The 12165-nt window shown below is 35.0% G+C and overlaps 1 protein-coding gene across 4 annotated transcripts in view; it reads left to right on the top strand.

Annotated features, from left to right (window-relative positions):
* Window positions 1-12165, top strand: part of SEPTIN7 (septin 7) — a 114307-nt gene that overhangs the window by 94175 nt on the left and 7967 nt on the right. For all 4 annotated transcript variants that reach the window (XM_055293433.2, XM_055293430.2, XM_055293432.2 and 1 more), the window contains exon 10: window positions 4413-4538. In XM_055293433.2, the coding sequence (XP_055149408.1) occupies window positions 4413-4538 (126 nt within the window). The remainder of the gene's footprint in view (window positions 1-4412; window positions 4539-12165) is intronic.

The following is a 12165-nucleotide window of genomic DNA, read 5'->3' as shown; positions in this document are numbered from 1 at the left end:
TAGAATTTGAATGTTAAAAGGTGCACAGCCTGGTAGCTGGTGAATAGGGCACATTTTATATACTGGAACATAGTGAACAAAACCAGTCTTCCTACCAGGTGAGAAATCCCTAAATTGTGTCTTGCACACCTGCTGAAAGAGAAGGAAAGCCTATGGGAACAGGACATCGAGGCCATCCTGATTAGAGGACCAGGACTAGTAAAGAGGATCTCTTACTAATGAATTAGAAAAGCAGCAGCAGAGAGGAAATCATGAAGAAAAAGTGTAATAGGACTAGAGATGTTAGTAGACAAGGAACAGAAAGGGCATCAAAATGATCCACACTGTTTTCATGTTGAGACACATTCATTCCTCTCCCTACCTCCCTCCACATTTCCCACTTTTCTCTCTTGCTTCTCTACGCCTTTACCACATACTCTTTTTAACCTTCAGTTTTAGATGTCTGTGTTAAGTTGATATCTATTAATTTTCATACCTCTACCCACTTTCCCAAAACATAAGAATCTCTTTTGCTGTGTAAAGAAAGGTAGTTACATAAATATGGATAATAGTTGGAAATCATGGAATAACAAGAAGGTCATTCTCAAGGTGAGAAGTGAGGGGGAAAATTTAAGAGAGTCAAACTGCTACCTCAAGAAATACAATAGAGGTGAGAGTGAATTTTGAAATTAAATAAATGGCATGTGATTGATCTTTATTTTCAAAGGAGTAGGTGTTCTTGGTAGGAACTACATGATAGGGTTGATTCAGCAGTTGGGGTTGTCAGGCCTCACTTAGTGGAGAAGAGCAAATGCACGAGAAATTCATCCTCTGGGTTTTGAGAATACAACACTTCAGGCTCTATTATGAACTATTCCCTTCCTCTTCCATTCTTAAGGTGTGACTTCAAAAGAATACATATTAATAATATAATCTGCTATGACAGTATATAAGTAGAGAATGTTTAATAAATACTAATTACCATTGCATTCCTCTTGTTTTTAAATCTTCTATGGTACTTGCCCAGTGCTTGACACGGTGGCATTCTATAACTTTTTCTTGTGTATTTTAAAAGCATACAATCAATAATTGCCTACATACCTAAAGCACTGTAGAGGGGAAAGCTATACTGAGCCAGAGGCTACTTTGTTGAGATGGAGTCTCACTCTCTTGCCCAGGCTGGAGTGCAGTGGCACGATTTTGGCTCACTGCAACCTCCACCCAGGTTCAAGTAATTCTCCTGCCTCAACTTCCTGAGTAGCTGGGATTATAGGCATGCGCCACTACACCTGGCTAATTTTTGTATTTTTAGTAGAGACAGGGTTTCACCATGTTGGCCAGGCTGGTCTCAAACTCCTGACCTCAAATGAGCCGCCTGCCTCGGCCTCCCACAGTGCTGGAATTACAGGTTTGAGCCACCACACCCACTGGGCCCAGAGGCTACTTTGAATATTCGAAGGTTCACAGCCTGGCAGCTAGTGAGGGACCTCCCTAGTATAAGCATTACAGAGCAAATTGACCATGCCTGCAGGAAGATTTAATACAGCAGAGCAGCAAGACTTTTATGCCTAAAAATTCTAAAGTTATTATTAAAAAGATGTATATTTAATTTAGCTCATGTCTTTAAGACAAAGTCATCTAGTGGATATTTAATAAATACTTGAAGGAAGGAAATACAATACCAATATTACAGATGTCTGTAAATCCCAAATAATTGAAATCTTGCAGGTCAAAGGAATAGTGATTGCTTCTAAGAGACAAGTTCAAAGAAGTTCTCTTGCTAATTAAGAGAACTGACTTACTCCAGGCAAACCAAGGAAGACGATGGAAAGGAGGAAAACTATACAAATATTTTCAGGGTGTGGAGATGGGTGTTTCAGAAATCAAATGGGGAAAGAAGACAAAAGGAGAACAGAAAGTTATGGTATCAGCAATGGGAAATGGAAGAGACAAATTCCTGAAACTGGGGAAACTGTATTGCTAATTAACAAATTATTTTGAGAATGGAGGAGTGGGTTGAATCATAAAACGATAAAGCATATTTAATTAAATGGAAATAAAGACTTTCATAACCTGAAAAAATCAGAATTATGTAGTCATATAGAAGACTTTAGTGATTTTAGTGAAAAGAAAAATTATTCATTATCTAAAATGTTAGATGACACTAACAAAAATAACTTAACAATTACTAAATTCACCTTTTATTTTACACACTCATGCTAACATTTCATGTAAGTTTTCTTCCTTAGGACCTTTAATGATTTTTCAGTGATGCAGTGATGATATGTAATATATAATAAATAAAATTAGGCCAGGTACAGTAGTTCACACCTGTAATCCCAGCATTTTGGGAGGCCAAGGTGGGAGAATTGCTTGAGCTCAGGAGTTCAAGACTGGCCTGTGCAACACAGTGAAACCTCGTCTCTACTAAAAATACAAAAAATAGTTGGGCGTGGTGGTGCATGCCTGTAGTCCCAGCTACTCAGGAGGCTGAGGTGGGAGGATGGTTTGAGCCTGAAAGGCAGAGGTTGTAGTGAGCTGAGATCATGCCACTGCATTCCATCCAGCCTGGGTGACAGAGTGAGACCCTGTATCAAAAAAAAAAAAAAAAAAAAGGAAAAGAAAAATTACATAAACATTGTTTTATATTGGCATAGGTGTTTGTTATTATTCTCCACTTAGAGAAACTGGTTCCAAAAAGTGTTTATCATATCTCAGCTTCAATCTTGAGTTATGAATACTGTTAAAATTCCTATCATCTGCTATCTGCATTGGGACACAAAAGGTAATGGCATGTTCCTTATAAAGGGGAGCTTACAGTTGAAGAGATATGATGTCACCTGTGACATATACTTGTACCAAAAATGAATGACAACCAAGGAGAAAGTGGTCATGGTTGGAATGCTTTGATGTCAAGGCTGGGAAAAAGGTTTCCAAAGCAGTTGAAGTCTTTGACGAGAGATTGACAAATTAGCATGAACTGTTCACTGTCAACCACCAGATATGCCAGGAGTAGGGAGCTGCCTGACTTGCCTAAAGTGGAGTGGTAGAGCTTTAGAAGTAACTATTGTGGCTATAAGAGAACGTGAATTTATTGAGGGACAGAGTCTGGGAGATGAGATTTTTGGAAAAACCAGACTTAGCACTAAGGGGAGTGAACTATCAGAGAATTGCATGAAGTGTCAGTACGAAATGAATCAGAGTAATTGAATATCACATTTTATTCACAAAGGGGGAGATTCAAGAAACTGGATTGTGAAGTAACAGTAAAGGTTTTCTGGATGTAAGGAATGATAAAAACAGTACAACAATACACTTTTTAAGACAGTGTCTTGCTCATGTACTCAGGATGGAGTGCAGTGTGCGATCTTGGCTCACTGCAACCTCCACTTCCTGGGTTCAAGCAATTCTCCTTCTTCAGCCTCCCAAGTAGCTGGGATTACAGGTGCCTGCCACCACTCCCAGCTGATTTTTGTATTTTCAGTAGAGATGGGGTTCCACCATGTTGGCCAGGCTGGTCTCGAGCCCCTGAACTCAAGCAATCTGCCCGCCCCGGCCTCTCAAAGTGTTGGGATTACAGGCGTGAGCCAACGTGCCCAGCCAACAATACACCTTTGTGTTTGTCTCGCAGAAGGGAGTTTTAGTAAAGTGGTGAAGATGAATAATGGGAGATATAGGAAGTTTGAGATAGAATGGATGATGAGAAGAGAGAGGACTGACAATATGGTATTGCCACACCATGTATATATCCAAGAACACTACATTGGTAAAGGATATCCGTAGAGCAGCTAAGGGTATCTTCAGTGTCTTGAATTATTAAATAATGATGACATCATCTCATATGTATTGTAGACTTATCTCATATATATTGATTTTATATATGGTAGAAATGCTGTAAGCAAAAATTTGTTTAACCGAAATACCACATTCACTAGACGGTTTGAAGAAACAGAAAATTACTCTAAAATTTCCTTATTTGAAAATGACTTGATATGTGATCTGAAATTTATTATTATGTATTAATAAAAACTCATATATTACCTTAGTAATATTGCTAAAAGGCAGTTTCTTTTAGATTTTATGAGCTTCAGTAGTAGCTAATCTGCACTCTCTTGTCTGGTATTTAAATAGATAATATAAAGATGAATACTCTTTCATAGAAAGGTCATCCTTCAGTAACTGTTTTGGGGGATTTATAGGTCTTAAAATCTCATTGGAATCTAAATTTGGTGTCAAGTTAGCTTGTTTTTTGTTGGTCTACTTTGAGTGTAAATGAAAACAGATGAATGCCACCTTCTTTAACAATAGTCTTTTGTTCATTTTAAATCTGAAATTTTTGTTTTGGTAAAATTTTGAATTTATATTAAAACTTTTTAAGCTTTTTTCCCCCTAGCTATTAATAGAAGCAAACTCTTGCTGTTTGTTTATGACAGAACACACATGCAGGACTTGAAAGATGTTACTAATAATGTCCACTATGAGAACTACAGAAGCAGAAAACTTGCAGCTGTGACTTATAATGGAGTTGATAACAATAAGAATAAAGGGCAGCTGACTAAGTAAGTATATATTTTTTTCTCCAAAAAGGTATTATTTCTGTAGTCAATAACCATATTGTTTCATTTTCATTAAATTTCTCCTGGCTACTCAGTAGAAAATTTGGATAATGTTCTTTATGCACAGCAGCATAAATTTATATTGTTATACTTTGTTAATAGTAGAAGTGTTTTTGAATGAACCATTTTGATAGTTTTCACTTACAGATTATGTGGAAACAAAGGACAGGCTTTAACAAAAGGAATATTTAGATGAATTTATTCTTGGTTACCTTCTCTATTCCTATTCCAGGGAGTAAATTAGCTGGAGTTTCGTTTTCTTCTTTTGGTTGTTAGAGTGGTGTAAGTGACTACAAAGTGTGTAGCTTTGCCCTGTTGAGCTTATATCTCAAGCTGTGGTGGTTTCACGTTGGGGTCGAAAAAAGAGATGTGTGAGGAAGCTGGTAACCATGTCTGTGCCCTACTTTTTAAAAATCTGTTATTATTGAAGATCATAATTACATCATATGTCACTTAACAGTAGGGATACCTTTCTGAGAAATGTGTCATTGGGCTATTTTGTCATTCTGTAAACATCATAGAGTATCTACACAAACCTAGATGGTAGAGCATTGTACATACCTAGGTTATGTGGTCTAGCTATTGCTTGCAGGCTATAAACCTATACAGCATGTTACTGTACTGAATGTTATACACAGTTATAATGTTAAGTATTTGTGTATCTAAACATAGAAAAGGTGCAGTAAAAATACAACATAATCTAAAACACCAAAAGCAATGGCAACAAAAGCCAAAATCGACAAATGGGATCTCATTAAACTAAAGAGCTTCTGCACAGCAAAAGAAACTATCATCAGAGTGAACAGGCAACCTACACAATGGGAGAAAATTTTTGCAACCTACTCATCTGACAAAGGGCTAATATCCAGAATCTACAATGAACTCAAACAAATTTACAAGAAAAAAACAAACAACCCCATCAAAAAGTGGGCAGAGGACATGAACAGACACTTCTCAAAAGAAGACATTTATGCAGCCAAAAAACACATGAAGAAATGCTCCTCATCACTGGCCATCAGAGAAATGCAAATCAAAACCACAGTGAGATACCATCTCACACCAGTTAGAATGGCCATCATTAAAAAATCAGGAAACAACAGGTGCTGGAGAGGATGTGGAGAAATAGGAACACTTTTACACTGTTGGTGGGACTGTAAACTAGTTCAACCATTGTGGAAGTCAGTGTGGCGATTCCTCAGGGATCTAGAACTAGAAATACCATTTGACCCAGCCATCCCATTACTGGGTATATACCCAAAGGACTATAAATCATGCTGCTATAAAGACACATGCACACGTATGTTTATTGCGGCACTATTCACAATAGCAAAGAGTTGGAACCAACCCAAATGTCCAACAACGATAGACTGGATTAAGAAAATGTGGCACATATACACCATGGAATACTATACAGCCATAAAAAATGATGAGTTCGTGTCCTTTGTAGGGACATGGATGAAACTGGAAAACATCATTCTCAGTAAACTATCGCAAGGACAAAAAACCAAACACCGCATGTTCTCACTCATAGGTGGGAATTGAACAATGAGAACTCATGGACACAGGAAGGGGAACATCACGCTCCGGGGACTGTTGTGGGGTGGGGGGAGGGGGGAGGGACAGCATTAGGAGATACACCTAATGCTAAATGACGAATTAATGGGTGCAGGAAATCAACATGGCACATGGATACATATGTAACAAACCTGCACATTGTGCACATGTACCCTAAAACCCTAAAGTATAATAAAAAAAAAAAAAAAAAAGATTAAAAATGGTATATCTGTATAGGGCACTTGGTTTGAATGGAGTTTGCAGGACTGGAGATTGCTCTGGATGAGTCAGTGAGTGTTCAGTGAGTGAACGTGAAGACCTAGGACATTACTGTACACTACAGTGGACTTTATGAACACTGTACACTTAGGCTATACTAAATTTATTTTTTAAATTTCTCTTCAATAATCTTATTTTGCTGTAACTTTATTTTATAATAACTTAAATTTTAAAAAACTTTTTGATTCTTTTGTAGTAACACTTAGCTTAAAACACAAACACATTGAACAGATGTAGAAAGATATTATCTTTATAATCTTTATTCCATAAGCTTTTTTCTATTTTAAAAGTTCTTTCTTTTTTCACTTATACCTTCTTTTTTTTGTTGTTAAAAACGAAGACATAAACTTACAAATTAGCCTAGGCCTACTCAGGGTCAAGATCATCAAGATGCCACTAGGCAGTAGGAATCTATGGGCCACCATCATATATGCCATCCCTTGTTTACTGAAATGTCATTATGCACTGCATAGCTGTATTGCAAAACCAATTTAAGTAATGTGCATTTGTCGCTAGGTGTTATCTACCATTAGACGATAATCCTGAAGGATCAACTATATAAATACGAAAGACAAGTTCTCAAAATAGCTATAGTGGTTAACATGCCTTATAATGGAATAGAAAAATGTCCCTTCTTAAATGTTTAAAATACAAGATTCTGTTTGAGGTAAGCCTCAATATGTGAACAAAAGGAAGGCTTTTTATCTCTTTTTAGCAAAATGTTTATTGAGTAACTTTGGCACAAAAATGTAAGGATCCATCATAGTGAATATTGTTCATAAAATCCTAATTCACTTTAAACTCATCATTAACAATGAACTTTTTAACTCATTAAAAGAAACACATACACAAAGCTACTGATAATTTTGTATGTTAAAATACTACTAGTACATATTTTTTGTTAAATATATGTACTTACTCAATTTTTTTTAAAACATTTGTTATGTTATAGATATAAAGAATTATTTATTTGTTCCCATGTCTCAAATATAAGGCTTTTTAAAGTAGTGCTGTTGGATGCAGGTAAGATAATTCATAGAAAAGTAGAAAACTTTACAGTATCATTAAGTTTTTTTCTGCATATACAAATTCTACTATGTGGATACGTGAGTTAAACTATATCCCAGGTGAAAACATAATTAGTAGATGTCTACTGGAAATATATCTCTTAAAGAGAGGAATCATGACCATACTTTGCCTATGCAAATAAAAAAAGAAATGTTTGCGTTGCTAAAAAGCAAATTGCCTCAGGAGCTAGCATAATATTTTATTTTATGTTAATAATAAATAGGAATTAGATTGTTACTACTTCATTGAATAACACATACTGAACTTGAAAGAAATCACTTAGCTATTGGTTGTATCTTACATTGTCTTGAAAATGTTAGCAATTTCAAAAATTTTTGTTAAATTTTTCTTTAAAAATCATTAACAATTTATGGTGCTTTAGCTGATGTAAGGTGCTTTTCCTCATAGCTCAGTACATATCCATGAATAACTGAAAAGAAAGACTAATGTTTAAATAAGTGAAGTAGGTGTGAGTTTAGGCTTATTTTAATGTTCTTTTTGTATTGCTCTCATGCGACTCTCCATAGCAATGTATTCTTTGACAGTGGTAGTGGCGAGGGGTTGAGAGTTGCAAGAATTTTGGAATGGAAGGTGAACCTATTGAAAATTTGTAGTTAAATTGATCTTTGGAAATGTATGTTTCAAAAAGTGCTAATCGCACACTTTGGTTTTAGAATATAAGCTAAACTTTTTAAAGATGTTAGACATTGAATAGTAAAATACATTCATGTGTCACATAATGATGTTTCAGTCAATGACTGACTGCATATACGACAAGATCCCATAATATTGTGTGTCTATACCATAGAGCCTAAGCGTGTAGTAGGTTATACTATCTAAGGTTGTGTAAGTACACTGTGTTGTTGACACGATGATAAGTGAATTTCTCAGAATGTATCCCCAATGTTAAGCAGTGCATGACTGTAGATCAATTTATATTATATTTAATTTTCTGAGGTAGTTTTGGGCACACTGTAGAGTCTATTGAAAATGAAATAAACATTAAAAATGTATGTGTAGATGTCTGAAAATGTGCCTTTCTGTTATGTCAATAGTCCTAGAACAATTCTATTTCAGAGGGACTTAAAACAAGAAATAGATTGTGTGGTTTAAATCTGAAGAATAGCTGAACTTGTCCAGTCAGCTATAATTTGTCTCAAGGTTAGATCTGGAGAAGTGGATGCTGTTCTTTGCAGCTATCCGGTAATTACCTGTTTCTGACAAAGAAAGTATGGAGCCATCCAAGTACTTCTTGCATCCCTGTATGGAGGGTAATGGGTGGTTGAAAGCCACAGAAAGGGTAACCTCTCAAATCAAAGAAAATTCAACAAGGGTTTGTAAAGGAAAGGGGAGAAGAGTTGGTCATATCCAGATTGCTGATCTCTTAAAGGAAGTGATCCCCAATAAGAGGAGGGCCGTCTTTTTGTTTTTGTTTTTGTTTTTTTTTTTTTTGCTAAACTTCCTTCTTGAAGTTTTATCTGCCTCCTTTTTGCTTGATCTTCCTTGTACCCTTTACTTAAAATCACATTTTATTGGTGACTCTTTTTCAGAACTGATGTCTATCATTGGTACCAATTGTGACAATAGAACCTTGCTCCAAGTTGGGGCACACCCTAGTCTCTCTTTCCCTTATGTTAATTTATTTTTCTGTTCTCTATAGCCTTCTCCATCAGTCATCTTGGGAAAACTTTATAAGTGAATGACCAAAAATACAAGTTTCAAAGGCAGATTCTCAGAATTCTTGATACATGACAGAGTTTTCATCTAAACAGAAATAAAGACAATTTGCTGAAAATTTCAAGTTGTTTCAAAAAATTAAACTTAGTTATATCTTTTACTCTTTATTCAAGTGTCCTTTCATGAAATTATAATGATAGTAGTTGGAAGTTTTGTTTATGTTTGGTTTTAATACTCTCACATGGCAAAACAATGTTGGCAACCATTATTACTCAAAATTGTTAGAAATTTTTATTGATCTTTGAAATTAAGTGAAATTCCTTTGGAAAATTTTGCACATAGTGACCTACTAACCACTGGAGCAAAAGTATGTAAATCTACTTGCTTAATTTGTTCTTTAGGAAAGACCACACACATAATTTAAATGAAACATGATTGTCTTTTATTACACCCCAAATGTGGGTCATATGTAATGCAGCAAAGTAGAACTTGACTAGGTCATCCTTATGTGGTGTGGTGGCTGTAATTCTCTTACTGGTCACATGAAGGGGTGTGGCTTGCAGGAATTTTAACCTTATAAAGACAACCCTAGAAAGAGCTAAATCTTTGGGGATTTAGTTTCATATTCGGGTTATGTTGTAACCATTTTCTTTTTCTTGTTTTACTAGGCTTTTTTCATTTGTCTGCGTTTTTAATTTCACTGATAGGTTTATAAGCTTTACTACTATATGTGGGTAGGTAAGAGTTTCCTATTAAAAAGCAGGCAGGCAGTGATACAACTTAAATGGTTTTTCCAGCCATTTAATAAAAGATTTTACTTGGAAAAAAATAGTAAATATGAAGAAAAAGTGATCTCCCTACATTTTCTACATTGTAAGCACAATTTTTTGTTTCAATTTTCTAAAAATTAATAAATATGACTAGAAGTGAGGTGTTAATTTAAAAATTAAAAATTTGAAAGATCATTTTTACTGGTGAGAGACTTCAAAAATTCATTTTAAATATGCATGAACATTTTTTCACAGTATTTGAGTATATTTGGTCAGAATATTTTTACAAGGCTAAAAAACTTATAGTGTCTTAACTGTTAATTGCACATTTCTTTTAGAAACACACATTTGCAGGTTTAAAACTTTCAACAGACTTTCAGAAGATAATTGCACAGCATGTTATTTTTATAGTGATTTAGTGTAATGATTATGAACATAATTTGGGAAATAAATTAGCTTTAGCGAATTTATACTGTAAATTTTTTATTTAGGGCACATACCTTAATAATTTAATTGTGAAAGCTATGCATTTACTTTTAATTGCAGCTTTTAGTATGCTTTACTTTAAATGTGCCAAATCACTAATTTTTTTTCCTTTAGATATGATACAGTTGAAGGCATGTAAAGTGGGGGATCTTAAATACTTAAATTTTGAATTTAAAAGAAGATTTTTTTTTTTTTCTTCGAGATGGACTCCTGCTCTGTCACCCAGGCTGGAGTACAGTGGCACGATCTTGGCTCACTGCAACCTCTGCCTCCTGGGTTCAAGCAATTCTCCTGCCTCAGCCTCCCAAGTAGCTGGAATTACAGGCATGCGCCACCACACCTGGCTAATTTTTGTATTTTTAGTAGAGATGGGGTTTCACCATGTTGGCCACGCTGGTCTCAAACTCCTTTGTGATCTGCCCGCCTTGGCCTCCCAAACTGCTAGAATTACAGGTGTGAACTGCTGTGCCGGCCTAAAAGAAGATTTGAAACATCATTGCATGTTTTATCTGCAGTCTCTTATATTCCCCCCTAGAGTTATTTAAATAATAATTTAGGTGGCAAAATTACCTGCTCCTTCCCAAGGATAAAGTAAGATAAACATTTTATAGATGAGTTGTGTAAGTAGGAATAGATATTTCTCTCTGATTTCTAATTTAATATATTTACAATCATAATTATATTGTTGGAAGTTGCTTAAATACACATATTCAGTTACTTAAGGTTAGCAATTAAAGAATTGTTTTTAGATTATTTCTTTTTTAGAGACTAAAAAAGATTTTTGGGGTGTTAGGGGACAGTGGGAATTACAAACTCTTTGAAAATCTAACAAAAGCTTTGGACCCTTTCACCGGAAGAATGCTGGCAAACACAAACACACATTTGGTGTGCTGTTTCAGGGCAGTCACTGACATTGTGTGTGCTCAAGAGATCAGAGGCAACTGTATTAAAAACACCTGCCATTAATATGAGGAATATATTATTAAGAAGCATCTCAACTTTTAACAAAAAAAAATGGTATTTACACTTGAAAATGTTTTTCAGCTGACTCCACTTTTAAAATGCAGGTTCTTGTTCTAAGTTAATATGTCTAGTTAGTTTCATTTTCAGAACTTTTGATTCATTGTTTAATTGGAAAAATATATCTCAGGTTAGCATGTAGAAGTAAGTTTTCTTTTAGTGAAGAAATATCTTTAAGTTAAATAACATTTTATTCTAATTTATGCAATTGTGAAAACAGATCATCTTAATCATAGCATTATATCACATCTTTGTTCTTGCCTTTTTGTTAAGAAAAACTGGTAGCCAATATTCTGTCCTTTTTGTTTTGTTTCTAACATTTTCTATCTAGCTCTCTTGCCTGCTTCCTTGTTAGAAAAGAAAATTGCTGTGATGGTCAGAGACATTTAGCCTAATAAGGAGAAAAGTCACCATAATAAGAGTATGTCAAATCAGGGTTAAAATGACTAGCCTTAAAGTTATGGGTGAAATCCAAGGTCTGGTTTTCGTTTTTAAGCCATGAGTTAATTTTTTTAAAAAAATTTGTGTATTACAATAAAATTTACCCATTTAAAATATAAACCTCAGTCAATGGTCAAAGCCTGTTTTTATGGAGGCAAAACAAGCATGCTTTATTAACAAAGTCAAAGAAGGACCTATCTCTTTAATTTGTCCCAGGGTATTAAATAATTTTCAGAGATTCTCAAAGCAAAGAGCCCACTTTCTGCTCCTGGGCT

Source organism: Symphalangus syndactylus, chromosome 9 (assembly GCF_028878055.3).
Source record: "Symphalangus syndactylus isolate Jambi chromosome 9, NHGRI_mSymSyn1-v2.1_pri, whole genome shotgun sequence".
Classification (NCBI taxonomy): domain Eukaryota; kingdom Metazoa; phylum Chordata; class Mammalia; order Primates; family Hylobatidae; genus Symphalangus; species Symphalangus syndactylus.
Note: the sequence above shows the minus strand (reverse complement) of the source record. Positions and strands in the feature narration are given on the sequence as shown.